The sequence below is a fragment of the Mytilus californianus genome, unplaced genomic scaffold (assembly GCF_021869535.1).
Source record: "Mytilus californianus isolate M0D057914Y unplaced genomic scaffold, xbMytCali1.0.p SCAF_8, whole genome shotgun sequence".
Taxonomy (NCBI): Eukaryota; Metazoa; Mollusca; class Bivalvia; order Mytilida; family Mytilidae; genus Mytilus; species Mytilus californianus.
Window position 1 is genome coordinate 844,813 of NW_026262734.1, and position 19,877 is coordinate 864,689.

The window sequence follows — 19,877 nt, forward strand, 5'->3', positions numbered from 1 at the left end:
GAGACCAAAGAGCACATGCTGTTAAAACAATTAATTTTCGTGTTTTCTGGTCTTTTTTTTTTAATTTTCATTGTTTCACTTCAACCAATCTAGTTACTTTTATTTCCTTTTACACCAAAGCTAGTTTTAACATCATTGATGAATTTCATACCAATTACAATAATATCTAATTAGCTTTGTAAATTACCAATGCATTTGAACATTATTTATGGGAGACTTTATAGATTAATTTCAGAAATCGCACATTATCGCGTACGATTTAAACATCTGATATTGATGACGTATTGATATAGTTGTCAACTAATTATAGAGATAAACATTTATCTTTACAGATTGCTTTCTTGAAGAACCTATCGATGTTGATTGCATAGAAGGTGAAGATGCCATATTTACCTGTAAAGTACGTCCTGGGAGTCCACCTTTGAAATGGCTGAAAGGCTGCGATGAAATATCGAAAAATGAAAATTGTGAAATATACACTGAAAATTCAATAGACCACCTTAAACTCAAAAACACACAAACTAAAGACAGTGGCGAATATTGTGTTCAAGTTGGACAGTTTTCCAGATTAGTACAGTTAAAAATTACAGGTAGTTAAGATTTCAATGTATATGGTTGCAAATGTCAGGTATCAAAGTCTTAGTATACTTATTTAGGTGTAAAAGATAGTCAATCATTTAAATAAGTACAGTATTGCACGAAAAAACTGATTTCTATTCATTAATCCTGAGATCGTATTTACTAAATAATACAAGTTTTTCCATTCAACAAACTAAAGCAATGACATAGCGAAATAGATTTTCTATATTATTAATGTAAAATGCAATTTTTTAATCCACACAGCACATTAGTATTTATATAAACATTCGAAACGAATTCAAGACATATGAATATTTTGGAATTGGTTATAGCTGGAGTTTGAAAAAAATAGTTTTAATGGTTTACATAAATTACGAGCTTGTGATAATCCTTTTCAATCGGTCGATGATTTTGACTTTTCATCAATTCTCTAGTCTACGCTTTTTTGCAATTTTATCAATAACAATGTTTTCTTATTCTTAAATGGGTGGTAGAAAAATATGATTGCAATTTTATTTCTGCAACTAACACAAAGCCTTTAACTGTAATGAAAAAAGTAAATGTGCTAGATATACCCCCTGCAACAGTAATAAGATGATTCAAGCTCTAGATGTTTTTCCTTAAAAAAATCTATTACATTTCAGCAATACATTTTATTGCCAGGTTAAAGTAGATATTAGAAGATATGATATGAGTGCAAATGAGACAACTATCCATCCTAGTCGCAATTTGTAAAAGTAAACCATCATAGGTCAAAGTACGGTCTTCAACACGAAGCCTTGGCTCACAACAAACAGCAATCTTTAAAGGGCCCAAAAATGACTAGTGTAAAACCATTCAAACATGCAAACCAACGGTCTAATCTATATAAAAACACGAGAAACACTAATGAACTACACCAACAAACGACAACCACTAAACATCAGGTTCCTGACTTAGAAAAGGTGCAAACAAATGCAGCGGGTTTAAACGTTTTAATAGGCACAAATCTTCACCCTTACCTGAAACAATAGTGTAACATCACAGCATAGAAAGACACACTATAAAATATCAATTGAAATGGCGTAACTTAATCAAAAGACATATTAGCACAAATAAGTGAACATTCACTGAACGAATAAACTTGATCTATGACACAATGTAAATAAAAAAATCAATAAAATAAGAGGTGAGAAGTTAAACGATATCAAAAAGTCAACCACAACCTTGGAAAACATGCCGACAAATAAAATAATGTACACATGTAAATGAAAATAATTTTGTTGTAAGGTATACAGTAATGGAAAACGGAAACTGTAAGGTACTTATATAAGCAACAATTGCGCCCCTTCACTTGAAAACTTGTGTCTGTATTGTAATTAATAACAGATAATGGTCAAATTGTCAATTAGTAAAATTAAGTCTGAATTACATTTACTTGCTAACAACACATGCTGTTAACTTAACGATATCTTTTTTAAGAAACGGACAAATTCATTACAATCACCAAAGACGACAAAATCAAACACGTCTAAAACGTTACATATAAAGCTATAGACTAAGAAACGCAAACCTAAACAAATTTTTAGTTTGATCTCGGTTTCTCCGGAAGTGTAAAAATATCTTGGTCCGGTAGTTTGTCCATACGTTTAAAGGGGCATTATCTGTCAAATTTATGTTCACCGAAATTCTCATTTTATATCTATAAAAACACTAACACGTATATCCAAATTATAACATGACATAAACATAAATAAAAATATGAACAGGTAGCAAGCACGCGCAGTTTGGTTTTTTTAGACCTGTTTAATATATTTCATAGGTTAAAAATAATCATAATTAGATAAATCACCGTTTTACGTGCGAAAACAAATATTTTTGTTTTGATCAAACCAGTCAACAAATCGATTCACGCTTGTTTCACTTTCAATGTTGACAATATACTAAGTATGAAATTACCAGTGAATGTACACAGCACAAAATCGTATGCTGGATTTTTTTTTTCTGCTGGGAAGCGTCATCATATTACAATTTACATTTAAGGTAGTGGCATTTCGATTTTAGTCTCATATCTGCTGTCCGCTTTTGTACAGAAAAAAAATTAAGAGCATATTGCTTATCAAAAGATTTGTGCTATAATGTCCAATAATGTCTGACCTATTTAAAAGAAAATTAAAATTATCGAAATACTCTAAGTTTTGAGCCCAACTCAGTCTTTGGATCATAACAGTCAACGACCTAATGTTGATTTAGATAAGGTTTGATTCTACCAACTTAGATGTACAGTTTGTTTCAACATAGCTTACTCAAGTCCATGGTTTTTTTAATAGTAAGTGTACAAACACAAGTAATAGAAATATGATTTAAATGAAGCCCCGTATCCGGATTAAAATTACACGTTCGAAATTTTGATTGTAAATGAGATTTATTTATAATAAATTAATACCTATATGTCAAACTAAGTATTAAGCAAAGTACTGCAAAAGTTATTTTGTTATTTGATAGCATTTTTTATTTGTTAGAAAAAGCAAATAAAGACGAAAGAAATAGTTATATGAAAGCGATAGAATTTGGATCAGAGGTTAGAGAATATGTTAGAATACAGGTTATTGGCAAGGATCGTGTTGGAAAAACGAGTCTTGTATCCAGATTACTTGGATACGGAAGCCATGATGGTAAAAGCACTGATGGAATTGAAATTAATAGAAAATGTCAAATTAGAAAAAAAGACGGTGAATGGATAGTTGGGAAAGGTGAGTTATATCTTTTTTTCCTAATTGGACATCAAATACATATAAATTTACTCTTGCAGTTTATTTAGAAATTATTAGTATTTCTTAAATATAATTGGCCATGTTAATCTGTAATCAGTCAGAATCTATCAGTGTGACATTTAATATCACATTTGTAAAAAATCATTATGCATTGTATAAATAACCATATTACATTAATATGGATGCATGTGTGACACGTAGTTACGCAGAACAGTAACCAATATTAAACAATTAAGGTTTTAAAGAGATTTACATTTATGACTTTCATATGTTTCTTATCACATTAAAACTTCTAAAAAAGATACAATTAATGATAGTTGGAGCTATTTTCAAAAGTAATGACTACTATATCATCTCGGTTTAATATTTTGTATAGACGGATATATGATGTTCTCGCAAATGCCCTAGTAAATTTCATTTTGACGAAAAAATCATTGTACTTGATGATTCTTGTGAACTGCGAAATTATGGCTGCGTTGATTCTGTACATGAATGAAAACACTAATAAATTGTTAATAAAATATCAGGAACTGTTCTAAATTTAACGTTAATTGTTATCTTTCCGGTAAAACTTGAAACATCAATTTGATGAACTAGTATATATCCAAACAAAGTATACATATTTGTTTAGGGGCCAGCTGAAGGACGCCTCCTAGTGCGGGAGTTTCTCGCTGCATTGAAGACCCATTGGTGGCCTCCGGCTATTGTCTGCTCTATGGTCGGGTTGTTGTCTCTTTGACACATTCCCCATTTCCATTCTCAATTTTAAACAATGTCAGTTGCAAAATTATCTAAAATCGAGCTTAACAATTCGTATTTTTGACACCAGAAACCAAGAACGATCCAATTTCATTCAAATCATGATGCCAGTTGTTAAATTAAACGCAAAGTATGAAAAAACCCGGATTTACATCCATGTAACCTGGATGGTAAGCAACAAAGCCCAGATGTTTCCATTCATATAAGGAAATCTATTTTTGATTTTTTTTTCATCCGGTCGATTGTACTTAATGTATGATAAACTAACATTAGAAAAGTGTTATTTTTAATTCTCAACATCACTTAGACTTTTTATTTACTCTGTAAAATTATAGAGAAAACGTGCGTATCGGTTTTGACATTAAGGTTCCCGTTTAAGCTTAATATTAACTTTAGAACTACTTACATTTGCAAATAATGATTACAAATTCACTAAATCAATATAACTAATTGACGCAGATATAAGTTTACAAAGTACAGACGTCATAACTCATACACATTGTGATCTTATAAAGTTTTACACCCATCTTCATCGTGACGACCCCGTGAAAAATCGGTGAAATCACAAATTGATTTGAATAAAGTTTTATATATTAGTTTGGGTTAACTAAACTTACACTATGTATTTGGTTTTCAGTTTGATTTAGAAGAAATACCGACATAGCTAGATAATACAATTAATTATCTAATTACTAACACAATTTTATATTAATAAGTATTGTAATTTTCATTGTTATTAAATACATGTAATATCAGTATTACAAACCTAACCTTGAACTCTTTCCATTTTTTTGGAAATTTTTAGAAATTTACCTGTGACGTCACTTTTGTGCGTCGCTCTATTCGGCTGACATATAATGCGTTGTTCGGCTGTGCTGTTTTTATGTTCTGATCTAGGTTGTTTTACGTATTCGTTTTTATTCTGTAGTTAGTCACCACTTCCGTGTTAACATTTATATCAATTATATGGTCATTTTTATATTTTATAAATTTACTGTTTGCAAAAATATGAATTATTCCAAATACTAAATATTTTCTTATCCCAGGCAGATAACCTAGCCGTATTTGGCACAACTTTTTGGAATTTTGGGTCATCAATGCTCTTCATCTTTAGGCCAGTCACCTTTGATAACTATTAGCTTGTCGTAATGTTCTATTGTATTGTTTATTTGTGTGTTTCTCTGTCTTGTATGTTCTTCCATTTATTTGTATTGTAGTCCTGTCATGTAATTTTGTCATTTTTTTGTATTGTAGTCCTGTCATGTAATTTTGTCATTTTAGTGTTATATTTAACATCGCCATTCAAGCGGAAGGTTTGGCTAGCCACAAAACCAGGTTCAACCCACCATTTTTTCTTAAAATGTCCGGTACCAAGTCAGGAAAATGGCTATTGTTATCTTATAGTTTGTTTCTGTGTGTTGCATTTTATTGTTTCTGTTGTGTCTTTGTTCTCCTCTTATATTTGATGTGTTTCCCTCAGTTTTAGTTGGTAACCCGGATTTGTTTTTTCTCAATCGATTTATGAATTTCGAACACCGGTATACTACTGTTGCTTTATTTATAAAGCGTTATACATGCTCTGAGCAAAAATTAGATGATTTCTTTGGTTGTCTCTGACTTTTCCACTGTCCCTCTGGTATCTTTCGTCCCTCTTTTCCAATTAAACAACATATAATTAAGGCAGCACAAGTTAACCAATGCTTAAATCTCAAAAATCGATTGAGAAGACTATTCTATGAAAAAACGAAATTAGTCAGAGTCGGATCAAATTTAAAGGATCTAGTCTGAGTGCTTTGACAAGGCTCAATTTAAATCAAACATATTGTATTCATTATGATATGAACAGATATGAGCAATAGGCATAAACTATATAAGCAAGCTCGATTATACATAAAGACAACTAAATTCCAAATATAAGAACGTAAGTGGATTAATGCATGTTACTGGTGAGCAAAAACAAACAAATACGTGATAACGTTCTAAATACAAAATGTATGTATTATTCTTGTGTCTAGGCAAAAAATTGTCAGTTACTTTGGTACCGTCGGACATAAAAATATAAACACCGATTATAAGTCTTTATCAATATTTTAGCTATAACATAGAATCACTTAGATATCTTAGTTTGATTAATCAAATAATGTTTGAAACAAAAAACAAAACAAGAGCAAATTGCAAGATACAATTTTGTAACAAAACGATGAGTTTCGCTGATATTTTTCTAAACAGATTTTGCAACCACAGTATTCATATCATACACAACTAATCTATTTCAAAATTAAAAAAATTAATATCTATGTCAACATTTTAATCAACTTTTGAGTGAATTGTACCAATAAACTCACTATAGATACCCTGCTTAACATTTTGTACGCCAGACGCGTTTGGTCTTCAGAAGACTCACCAGTCATGCTCGAATCTAAAACGTAAACAACCCAAAATAAAGCACGAAATAGAGGAGCATTGAGCACTCAATAATCCAAAAGGTCTCGGCAAATACAGCCTAGGTAATGAATAAATGGGGTCGTCATCATTTTTTAAGCAGTTGATTAATAGTTTTGACTACATCAACTCGGTGGATGTTATGAAAATTTTTAACTGCACTGCTCGACGTACATGCAGTCCAGATTATGGCAAAAATACATAGCCTTCTCTCATAACATTCACACGAAGCTTTATATACTACCCCTCTCAAAACTGTATTCTCTGTACAATCAGTGTTTTGGAACCGCTGTTAGATACAGTACACCCATTTGAACCAATACAAACTTACAGCTATCATCTCAGATATTGCCAGTCTCATTTCTTTTCTCACTAACACTATCATTAAAATTGCTGGTGAGCACATCCCTTCTAAGAAAAGGAGGGAAAATAATAAACCAGGGGTACCCTGGTGGAATGAAAACTGCACAAGGGTGGTAAAAGAACGTAATAAAGCTCGTAACAAGGCCAGACATACGGGGGGGGGGGGGGGGGGGAGGGGGGGTGGACATAATTATTTATTATAAAAAGAAAAGGAAAAAGAATGTAGAAATACTATTAAATTAACACTGCAACAATACTGGGAAAACTTCAGCAGTGGCTTGAATATTAATAATAATATAGGGCAGGTATGGAATACAATTAAGAGAATGATGGGTGAAACAATAATTCTCTAATTATGTCAACTTTGATTTACAAAAATAAAATATATGAATCTACTAAAGAAAAGGCTAATATATTGGCTGAAGCATTTGCCAATGTAAGCAGTTCAAGTAACTATTCAGAAGCATTTATTTCACATAAATAACATTTTGAGTCTATAGAAGCTGAAAACTTGAAAGAATATTTTTCTGAAAACTCACAAGGTTATAATGAACCATTTACTCTTAATGAATTACAGGATGCTTTTGCTGATACACCAGATACATCTCCTGGTAAAGATAAGGTTACATATAGAATGCTTAAAAGCTTTAGTGATAAATCACTTGGTGTACTTCTTTTATTATATAACAAAATTTGGTTCTCACAAAATCTCCCTCTGGCTTGGAAACATTCTATAATAATTCCAAGTTTTAAAAAAGGGAAAGATTCAAGTGACCTACATGCATATAGACCAATAGCTTTAACATCAAATTTTGTAAAAATTATGGAAAAGATTATTAATAACAGACTGAGATGGTACCTTGGGAAAAATCATATGTATTCACCTTATCAGATTGGATTCCGTCAAAATAGAATTACGATGGAACAAATAATTAGACTTGATAACGATATACAAAAATCATTTAAAAAAAAAAGAATATTCTAGTTGGAATATTTATTGACTTCCAGAAAGCATTTGATATGATATGGAAATTTGGACTTCTAAACAAAATGGTTGAAATTGGGATAAAGGGTAACATGCTAGGTTGGGTTAATTGCTTTCTTACTAACAGAACCATACAGATCAAAATAGATAACACTCTTTCTGATACTCTCACGATTCAAAATGGTACCCCTCAAGGAAGTTGTATCAGCCCGACATTATTCAATATTATGGTAAACAATCTCCTCACATGTATTAATAATTGCTCTATTTCCCAATTTGCAGACGATATTGCAATATGGTTATGTGGTAAAAATATTTGTTATATTCAAAGGAGAATACAGAAAGATCTTGACAATATCAAAACATGGTGTAATAAGTATAGATTATTACATGGCATTTTTCATATCAGACCCTTTATCGGCCCTAGGTCATGATATCAGCCCAAGAGCCGCAGGCTCGAGGGCTGATATCATGAACGAGGGCCGATAAAGGGTCCTATATGATAAATGACATGTAATTATCTTTTTATCATATACTTCAACAGAAGAAATACAGACAAGAACTATTAATTAAAATTTTGTCTTCCCATGAATTTTTAGATAATAATTTACAGACAACCAAATACAAATGTCTTAACTTTTATTGTTTTTATTGATACTACAAGCATTTTATTTATCTTGTCACAACAATTAACATGTTCTTAGTTTGAAATTTGCTCCTCAGCCATTTTGTGAAAAGTCTTAAATCACTTGCGGTTTTCCGCACTGTGTTGTCGTTTTCGAACAAATTTCCGGAAATGCACGAAGTTGCATGTGATAAACGTCACGGAAATTAACGGAAAGGCATGTGATAACATTCCGGAAGCAGTCAATAAAGGTTCCTTTATCAGCCCGCTGGGGAAATTCTTAGGAATCTGGTCAATAAACCTAGTAATCCTTTCATAGCCTTTTAATATTTTTAAATGTTATTGAACAGTAAAATTTTAGTAATATTTTATACAAGTATATGATAAATAGGGATATCTTATTTCCCCCTCTAAAACTGTAGCTATTGTGTTTAGTAGAAAGAAAAAGTCTGCAAAGTTATTATTAACGTTAGGTAACAGTTTATGAGAAGTCGTCAATGAAGTGAATTTTTTAGGAATAATTATTGATAGTAAATTGACTTGGTTTAAACATATACAATATATAGAGGCAAAATGCAGCAAAGTCTTCAATTGTATGAAACTTCTAACTGGTAATAAGCGGGGAGCAAACAGTCATTCTCATAGAAACATATATATTGCACTAATAAGATCTAAAATAGACTACGGATGTGAAGTATATAACTCCGCCTCACATTCCGTTAAGAAAATACTGGACCGGGTGCAAAGTCAAGCACTTCGACTTTGTACAGGTGCATTTGAAAATGTAGCCACAAGTGGACTGCAAGTAGAAATGGGTGACCCACCCTACGAAGAACGTAGGAAGTGTCTCATTACAAAATCTTTCTTGAATATATCTAGTCATGAAGATAACCATCCAAATAAGGAAAGTTTAGCAAAAAAAGTAACATTTCTTTGCTACTCCAGGGAAATAAAACAGAATAGAAAACCATATTTTATTGTTTCAAAAGATATGATTAATCAACATGATAAAAATATTTACCAAATATATAAATACAAACTATTCCCAACACCCCCTTGACTTAACCCTGTGTATGTTCACAACTCTCAAAGCTCATCTCGAAAAAGGACAATCCACACTTAATTCGAACTGAAGTAACTTCATGATTGATACGCAGCATCGCCAGTTTTTAAAAATATATACGGACGGATCTAAAGATTCAAATCCTAATAAAACCTCATGTGCATTTGCTTTACCCGAAATTTGAATAAAAAAAGGTTTCAAACTGTCTAAGAATATTTCATTTTCACTTGTTAGCTTATGGCAATATTTCTGTCTCTTATATGGTTAAAAGAATATAAACCAAATAATGTGATTGTGTTTGTCGACTCTTTATCAGCTCTCCAAGCCTTAAAGAGTAATTTATTTAAGGTAAAAAATTATTTATTGAACGATATTATATTTTTATACAACCAGTTAGTCAAACTAGGTAGTAACATAATATTTGATTGGATCCCAAGCCACGTAGGAATTTTAGGAAATGCAATTGCAGACCAGACTGCCAAAGTGGCCTTTAATGAAGATACAATAGATTGTCACATTCCCCTATATAAGGAAGACATCAAATGTTTAACAAAAAATATATTAAAAAAAATTTGGCAAAAACAGTGGTCAGACAACCCAAAGGGAAGATTACTACAATCCTTCCAAAATAAAGTATCATTTAAGATTACTATTCCACAAATGAATAGAGAAAATGAACGAATCATATTCAGATTAAGATCTGGCTCTATTAATGTCAATAAATATCTTTACAAAATAGGGAAAAGTCCGAGTGAAATTTGCGAAAACTGCAAAGTCACAGACAATGTTGTACACTTTCTATTAGTCTGCTCAAAATATGATGCGCAACAAAACAGATATTTGAGACGCTTAAAAAAAATGGAGTCATAGATCTCTCATTGAAATACCTTCTATCCGGATACACGCATACTTTTCGTCCCGTGCATAACTATTTACGGGAAAGTAATATACTTATAAGAAAATAAAGAAGACTCGCAAATATAAGTGTCATTTTGCCTTTAGATATTATAAAATAAATATGTATTTCGAAGCTGTGTATATAAAGTATTTCTCAGATGGTCCCTCAAGTTAAATTATTTCATCAAGTTATACAACAAGCACGATTAAAGATAAAAAAAAACTCACCCGAATCTGAAATCTTTTTCTTTTTTTAATATTCATAGAATAATAATAAGCAAGTCACAAGTGCAATGCACACTTCACCTTTGTGTCAGTCCATTGAGCGTAATCAAATAGACTTTTTCTACCTGTGTCATACATCAGTAAATCAATCACCTTTCAAACACCAGTACGTAATTGACCAGGCAATGCACGCATTTAATTTTAAAAATTATCAACATTCAATTTAAACACTCTGATATATTGAACATTAGTAGTAACTCCGACACTAGATAAGTTAACATTATATGATTAGAAATAAATACAACATCACTTTAAGGTTCTCACTAATGGACAATTACAGTCATATTTTTAGAAATAAAGAAATACAAACAATAAAAACAACACTCTATGCTCATATATTTAACAATAGAACCATTTGCTACAGCCTTTTTTTATGAAAGTGCCACTAACATTTGTCTTAATTATTTAACAGTATAGGTTCAAAGCTAAAAGAAAAGTAAGAACAAAAGAAAAGACAATATCTCTCAGATTTTCACAAACTGACAAATACAGTCATATTATTAGAAAATAAGAAAAACAAACATACACAATCAATAAGCTCATATATTTTTTTTATAATAAAGGCAAGTGCTAAATCCTTTTCTATGACAATAAATTGATAAAACCTAAAATGTGTACTAGAGGATGTCAGTTTGACAAACACACACAGAATATTGTAAATATATATGCACATCCCTGCACTATTGTTTCGCTAATAATCTCTGTACTTACAACAAATTCAAACAATTGCATTGTTTTAACAATATACTGGTATTAAATCATTTTCATATTTTTCTATTTTTACTTCATATATATATTACTTGTATATATCTAAAAAGGCGACTAAGGGTGTAGGTAGGGGTGATTTCTCATTCAATAACAGAAGTGTTTTTTTTTCTATTCAAGGAAGGAGGAATCACTAAATTCCAGTATGTCTTTGGAAATTTATTTGGAAAAATAGACGCAACCGTTATGGAAAAGGAAAAACTACAAAATATCAATTCTTACTTAAGAATTCTTTATTTGCTACATCAATCGTGGGAGACGTCCTTACATTGGTAGCATTTAACTAGCACATGTCTTGTTCTATGTTTCTTAATATACTTTATTTTTATAAGTATATCACAGACGACACAAAAGTGAACAGCCAGATGAAATTTCTAAACAATTTTATGATACCTATCAGTTAATAATTTACATTTCATTAGGAACTATCATTTGCTTTTTTTTTCATTTTCCTTTTACCTTTTGTTATGTGTTTTTTTTCCTCCATATAAATACTTTAATGTAACACAGTCAACCATGTTCGTCATAGTTTCATATAATTACTCGCCAAAATGAAATACAAAAAATGGCTCTGTACTTATACATCCCGTCATTATGTTAATAAGCTATGATAATTTCCTGTATTCTTGTCTTTCATTTTTACTTATGTTCTTTGTCTATATGCCTTTTTGTGTTTCTTTGTTACATATTTCTTTATTTTTATAGTGATTAAGATTATAACACAATGTGGACTGCTGTACCCCAATTTTTGACATTTTTACCTATTATGTATGTTTGTTTTGTTCATAAGTCGTTGTCAATATAATGGATTTTTTTTGCCATTGTCATACAAGTGAGAGGTTTAGCTAGCTATAAAACCAGGTTTTATCCACCATTTTCTACATAAGAAAATGCCTGTAAGGCAGGAATATGACAGTTGATATCAATCGTTTGACGTGTTTGAGCTTTTGATTTTGCCATTTGATAAGGGGCTATCAGTTTTGAATTTTCCTCGGCGTTTGGTATTTTTGTGATTTAACTTTTTTTATATATATAATCCGGCTTGCGTTGTTATTGCGAGTGACCTAGATATTGCCAATAACACTTCTCACCGCAATGTGTTATCCAAAGATCTGAAATAAGGTGAGCCTACGATCGTGAAACACAACTTCAAAATACTGATTGATTCAGTCAAAAATAAAACCAGGCAATGGGCTTAACGCAAACAAGAATACGTAGATACTCTTTTCGAAGGAGTTAAGGCTGTGAGGTTATTAATACAAATAACAATTAAAAAAATAAATGGGTCCATGAATATTCATGCTACATCGATCTTTTAAGACTAAAATATAACTACGTAACTATCATATCTTAATGACAAATATGTAATTGTCCCCGCAGATAAAGCCCCAAACAAAATCGTTTGTGTGTGTAAATTACATTACATAAACTGCTTGATAAAGGAATAAGGTATTGACAAATCACTTAGAAACTCAACTTATACCCCCACTTATTGACTTGGGCATTTGTTCCTTTGAAATGTTAACCAAATATGGAGAAGATGATATTACCTTTTTTGCATTTAATACATACACTTCACAAGGCTCCTAACAAACAATGGTACATTGCTGGCTCATTTGCATGTTCTACAAACCAAAATGCTTGAAATTGAGTGGTTGGCGTTTAAAACTGGTTCTCATATTTGTTTTGTCGTTTATTGTTGCGTAGTTTGTTATTGTGTTATGCCATTACAAAACTGTCCAAGGTTAGGAGAGGGTTTGTGCCTTTAATCATTTTTGACTCCCGCCTCATAATGTATGTGTATACCAAGTCAGTAGTCTGTTGTTCAGTGGTTGTTGTTGGTTCATGTCTATCATTATTGTTTTTCATCAATTGTTTTGTTATAAATTAAGCCGTTTTCGCACTCATATTGTTTCATTGATTCATTTCGGGGCCTTTAAAAGCTGAATATACAGTATGAGTTTTTCTCATTTTGGACAGCCGTATGGTTGCCTATAATTGCCCACATCAACTGCATTTTGGTAGCATATAACTACTTATAAAACTACATATAATTTTATATTGTGTACACAAATGTTAATTCGCATGTGCAGCGTACATAACATGTACACAAAGGCAAAGTTGGTGGTTGTTGTTGACTACCTAACACATTGCCACCTTTGTGTAATTACATTTTTTTTTGCTCTTAAGGTCAGTCTTAACAGTTTCAACACTGAAAATAAAGTTGAGTGTTGCACATTATCTTGAAGCAACATATGCATCAAGCCGCTTTATAAATTAACATTCTTTTTTTTAGGCCCATATTTATTTTCAGTGTTGAAACTGTTAAGACTGACATTAAGAGCAAAAACCAAGTACACAACTATATATGTACTTTGCAGATATCTAAGAGTGTTGTATACATAATGCATACTTACTGGTACATTATGATGCTTCCACCAGCCACCATTCGCAGTGTGAATATAAAAAAATAAGCAATTTTCTCCGTTTGGTTTTTATAGTATTACCTAATGGGGAGAATAAGTCTAGAAGATTTCCAAAAATTCTACCTCGTATGATTGCATATTTGGACACGCCTTTACTTAACAGTTTTTTGAACTGATCGAATCAAAATTTTACATATGCATATTGAGCGTCTGGATGATCGAGACTATAAGATTTAGGATATATTGTTGTTAACTTGCAATATCACCAATGTATGCTCTTTTAACTATAAAAGGTAAACACAAATTTTAAATGCGTGTAGCTTAAATGATCAGCAACACCAGGCGAACTTTAATGATTTAATTTGTTATCTAATCTGTTGATGTATCTGTTTCAGTTGTGATGTTTTCTTACTTTTTACATTACTATATTGCAGTTGACACAAAAAAGAAAGATATGATAAGAAGGATACTGCATGCTTCTACCGTGAAACAAAAAGTACAAAACCGAGTTTCTGGTACGTCAACTCCGCATACCAAACTACAGCCGAAAGAAAATCTTTTGAAAAAGGAAAAGAAACCAAATGTCCAAGAACCAAATAAATCTCAGGATCACTTACCGACTACAGAAAAACAAGAACCAGTTCCGTCTGCGAGAACGAGGGCAGAAGGATTATATGAACAACCGAAAATCATTGTTGATACAAATATCACTTCAGTTGATTCAAACAGCAAATCAGATGAAGACACTTTTAAATCAAATGAAGAAAGTACGAAAACAACTAAAAGGAAAGAAACAACAAATCCTGAACAAATGCCCGAATCTTCTATTAAGTCTCTTGACAATAAAAATCATGTTAATGCTGACAATATCACTGAAGCTATTATAGAAAATATGAATGAAATTCTTTCGGGTGCAAAGTTTGAAAAAGACAAAATGACATCAGAGGGTTTGGTAGAATGTGGCATATGGGATTTTGCTGGTCAAAAGGATTATTATGCCACACATCAGACATTTTTTACTCCACATGCTATCTATCTCCTGGTTGCAGATATTACGGAAGATATAAAAGATATCCAACATGATGAAAATGCTGATTTTGATAAAATTGGAGGTAAAAAGTTTTAAAAAGTTATATATTAAAAACTTATTGCTTCCACAGAAAAAACCTTATTCAACAATTGATTATTTTATTATTTGTATGGCCCCGTCACAACGTGTTCGGGTCATATTGTTTTACCTTCATTCCGTCATACTGCTATGAACAGTTATAGTGATATTTATCTTAACGCCTTCTCAAATTGTGCTGATTTTTATGATATAGTCTACTATGATGAGTTACAGATCGTATTTACGTTTGGTTCTTCTACGCAGATTTTTGTCCAAGTTACTGGTTTTTTACTATGAAAATTGCATGAAAATAATAGTGATACAAAGTTTTTCTAAACGCAATCATATTCTGAGATGATTTTTAGTATGTGAGTCTACTATAACGACTTACAGATCGAGTTATCGTTTGATTCCGGCTCGGTAATTTTTTCGGACTTTGATAGTGTTAAAATAACAGTGAAATATATTATTTTTCTTAACGACTTCACATATTGAGCTGATTTATAGTAGTTGAGTCTACTATGATGAATTACAGTTAAAAAAAACGCTAGGTTCTAGTCAATTAATTTTTGCCAAATTTACGGGCTTTAGACTAAATATTGTGATATAACAGTTCGACGGGTGTTTTTGTCTAAAAGCCTTCACATATAAAGCTGATTTACCGTTTGGTGCTACTCCGCTTTGAAAATATCGTGAAAATAACAGTTATACGGACTGTTATTTTAAACGACTCCACATATTGAGCTGAGTTTTAGTATGTGACTATGCGAAATTACAGGCTTTGGACTTCGACAATATCGTGAAAAAAACAATTATACGGATTGTTATTCTTAACGACCCTTTTTGTTGACCTCACCGGGAATGCTCATATCCACATACTTTATTTTCCGCGATACATAAATACTTAAGCGATAAGCAGGTGTAGATCAAAAGATTTTTTTTAAAGAATGTGGATGACCGTTTATTATTATGAAATACACTCTTATTAAGTAATAAAAAATGAAATAACTGAAATACCGAACTCCAAGGGAAATTCAAAACGGAAAGTCATTTAGAAAATGGCAAAATCAAAAGCTCAAACGCATTTATCAAATTGAAAACAACTGTCATATTCCTGACTTGGTATATGCATTTCCTTATGTAGAAAATGGTTGTTTCTAAAGTTAAAATGTGGGTCATTGACGATTTTTTTAAACCTATCAAAGATTAAAATTTAAAAAATTTATTCCCCGACCGATTGGAAACAACAAACTTCCAAACGAATTAAATTTTGAAGTAAACTATAGTTTATGTCCGGGATGATTCTTCGAAAGAAAGACCTATCATTCTGAATGAAAATAACTTCATATAGGTATATAATGTAATATAATCGTAATAACTATAAAAACACATAACTGTTTCAACAAAGAAAACACAAAATGGCATATAGACAAATTACATATTAAGCAAAAATGAAAGACGAGAACTCAAAAATGACACAATAATAAAGCATTAAGAAAATCCATTCGACAATAGAAAATAATAATTTCCCTCATTCTTGTTCAATTAACTTTCACTCATATTGCAGTATTCTTATTATTGTATTTCTCTTAACCTATTACACTTTACCTTAAGCAGAAATGTTTGATAAAAGTCAAAACACATCTTTTAAAAAAAAACTTTGGCTTCATTGTGTCCAAAATGTATCCGTCCTATGAATATCATTTTGATAACATTAATATAACAATGGTAATGAACAACATCTTAAACTAAAAATAAATTGATCTCAATAAATGTATTTTAAATTATTACGTTTTAATCTGTGACTTTATATATCCGTTAAATTTTTTTTCGGACAGTGACTTTTATAATGTCTCTGTGCTATTAGATCTAATGTCAATTTCGATATATCAAACCAAAGACAGTCATGCAATTTACACCAATAGTTCGTTTAATAAAATTGGATACCCTGCTTTTAATATTTTTTTTCAAAAACATATGATCAAATCTCAAAATTAATGAAATCATTCAATCTGCATTGATAATAATATCTTGCTGTAAAAATAATAACTCATTCAGGCTAACGCCGTTAGTGTGTAGCTAATACATCTGCATATGGCTCCGGGTAATAGAAATTGACTTAATTTTCAAAATGTCCTAAATTTCTGACGTCGAGTTTTAACTTAAAAAGAATATACATGTAGATATAATGTGTCATCTTTATCGTTAGCTGGTGAAATTTAGTTAACCACGAATTTCTATATACGTCATTCAAAGTGTGTATTTTTAAGTTAATTTAGTAAACCTAATATATACACTTAACTGAATATTTGTAAGAATCCTGTGTTGTTAATAACTATCAGACATTGGACATTAAGTTGTACAAAGGATATTTTTTACATCATTTGGTATGCCATGCTATATAAAATGTACCTGTGCACCGCTGGTTCACTCAAAAGGAAGCGACGCATTTACCTGCACTGTGTAATGCTATGACTTTCTAAGCCCGTCATGATGTCGCTATTATATCAGAAGTTTTCACTTTTGCAGTACGTCTCTAAGCCATGCTGCGTACCAAATAAGGGAAATTGATGAATGTATCAAAGTTATATAAAAGGTGTTTTACATATTATAGAATATAGAGGTTTTTTTTCACATGATCTTAAACCGAACTCTTTAAATGGGAAATCTTCGAAGAACAAATGAGAGCATGAAGTTGCTGAATTTCGAATCAATGTCATCTCCAATATGAAATGATAGTAAAAGTATAAGGAGATTCACAGAACCGACGTCCAACCTGCCGACATTTTCGTTTCTTCAAACCTCTTGTTTAGCCTAGATTCAGATAATTTCGTTTAGAATTCTTATTAAAATGAATGAAGCCTTGATTATCAAAGCCGTATGCGGCCAATATTGCGTTTTCGCGTTTTCACTTTGTTGCCGTTGTATATTAAAAAATATTTTGTTATCCGACATCAACTCCATTTTTCTATTTCAAAAAGGCATGTAAAATATAATAGCAAACGAAGACAGTAATTACCACGCTATTGCCTTAAAAAAGTCGACTACACAGCCATGTCTATTATAAGCCTTTATACTTTATGGTATCCGTGAAACTATGTAGGAGTTACAATTTCTGGTTGAACATTCCTACACTTGAAAAGTCACTTTGACACGGAATAACGACTACGGTATGTTATTAATATATTGTAACTATGCGGATATTTAGATATCAAATGAAAATGTGTATGCATATACTGTCAAGGTGGGACCATGTCAGAAATTAACAATATTTTACTTGTATAAGAGATTACAACGTAATTACTACTTTATATATTCATTCTTATCTTGAATAGATACAAAATCATGTTTTCAATTTTCTGCCAAGTTTTCTATTTAGTTTCATACTGTTTTTTTTTAAGGCAATTTTTATTTTTTCGCTTCATACACAGGTAAAATAGCTACGGACGTTTCACGGATGTGGTAATAAACGTCCGTAAAACATCCGTAATACGGATGTATTACGTACGTCCGTAAAACGTCTGTAAAAATACATCCGTAAAACGTACGTGTAAAAACTGATGTAAAACGGATTTTCCGTTTCACGGACGTTTCTTAAACATACGTATTACGGACGTTTCTGCAACATCCGTATTACGGCTATATCTTATTCAAAGATGTAAAAGTACCATGCATGATATATGCACGACGGCTAATACATGCATAAAGTAAAATTCTTAACTTGCTTTCAACATTCTGCATGCCAGACATACATGTGTATAGTGAATCTCTGCTTCAAGCCTATAACTTTTAATATTTGCATAATATGAATACATATGAAGTGATTTTTTTCCGAAAAGACCACATGATTTAATTAAAAGTATGAAATATTAAAATAATTAACTGACAATGTCAATGACTGATTTATAATCCTTTTTTCCAGAGCATTTTTTTTTTATATACTTCATTTGCATAGGATTTTTCAATGAAATGCAGAAAATACTTGTACTTTAATGCAATGTTAACTGTACATGAAAACGTTTCAATTGATGCACTACAACACAGAGGCATCATTATAGAGGAAAGGGTTAAATATAGCAATTTAATGAAAAGTGTATAGTAACAGGAACATATATACTGATAAACTGTCATGACTGTTCCCAGGTAGTAATTAACAAAATTAAATGGAAAGCTTCTTAACAACAGTCACGATGATTCAACAGTTTTCTCATTCTTTCATATAATAAAAAAGATAGTGAGTTTCTAAACACTGAATTTTTTCATTGCTTCTTGATGGTCATCATGAACATCCATTTATTTAATTTAAGATATGGTTGTACTTTTCCATCAACCATTTTAAAACATATCTTCCAAAAAAAATCTAGAAAAGGAGTCAACTTGTAAGTGAAATTATATAAAATTAAAACAATGTTAATTAAAAAAAATATCTTTTTCCTGTATGTCATGTATGTAAGGTCAAATAAAAAAATATGTGTGTTTCTTATTTCCGCAACTACCCTATATTTTAAGCTTAGAAATAGCCTACCCTAAAGTTTTTTTGTTTTATCAATAAGCACTGTTAAAGTCAGAATTTCTCTCCCATCAGCCCATAGACTCAATGTAAAACAAAATTGTAAAATAAGAAAAATCCCCTACCTATCCTATTTTTTCAAAGATGTAATAGGAAACACACATATTATTTCATTTGGTCTAATTAAGAAATAAATGTAATTGAAAAAAAATCTTTATAGTTTTTAAAAGATTTTATTTTTAAAAGCTTGTCCTCACAATATTAAGTTGAATTATACAAAGAGTGCTTGGTGTCTTTCCCACAAGCAACTAATGATG

The 19,877-nt window shown here is 31.2% G+C and overlaps 1 protein-coding gene across 1 annotated transcript in view; it reads left to right on the top strand.

The window, feature by feature from the left end:
* Positions 1 to 19,877, top strand: part of LOC127711826 (uncharacterized) — a 197,330-nt gene that overhangs the window by 110,735 nt on the left and 66,718 nt on the right. The window contains exons 8-10 of the mRNA XM_052217980.1: positions 333 to 590; positions 3,081 to 3,311; positions 14,377 to 15,054. Of these exons, the coding sequence (XP_052073940.1) occupies positions 333 to 590; positions 3,081 to 3,311; positions 14,377 to 15,054 (1,167 nt within the window). The remainder of the gene's footprint in view (positions 1 to 332; positions 591 to 3,080; positions 3,312 to 14,376; positions 15,055 to 19,877) is intronic.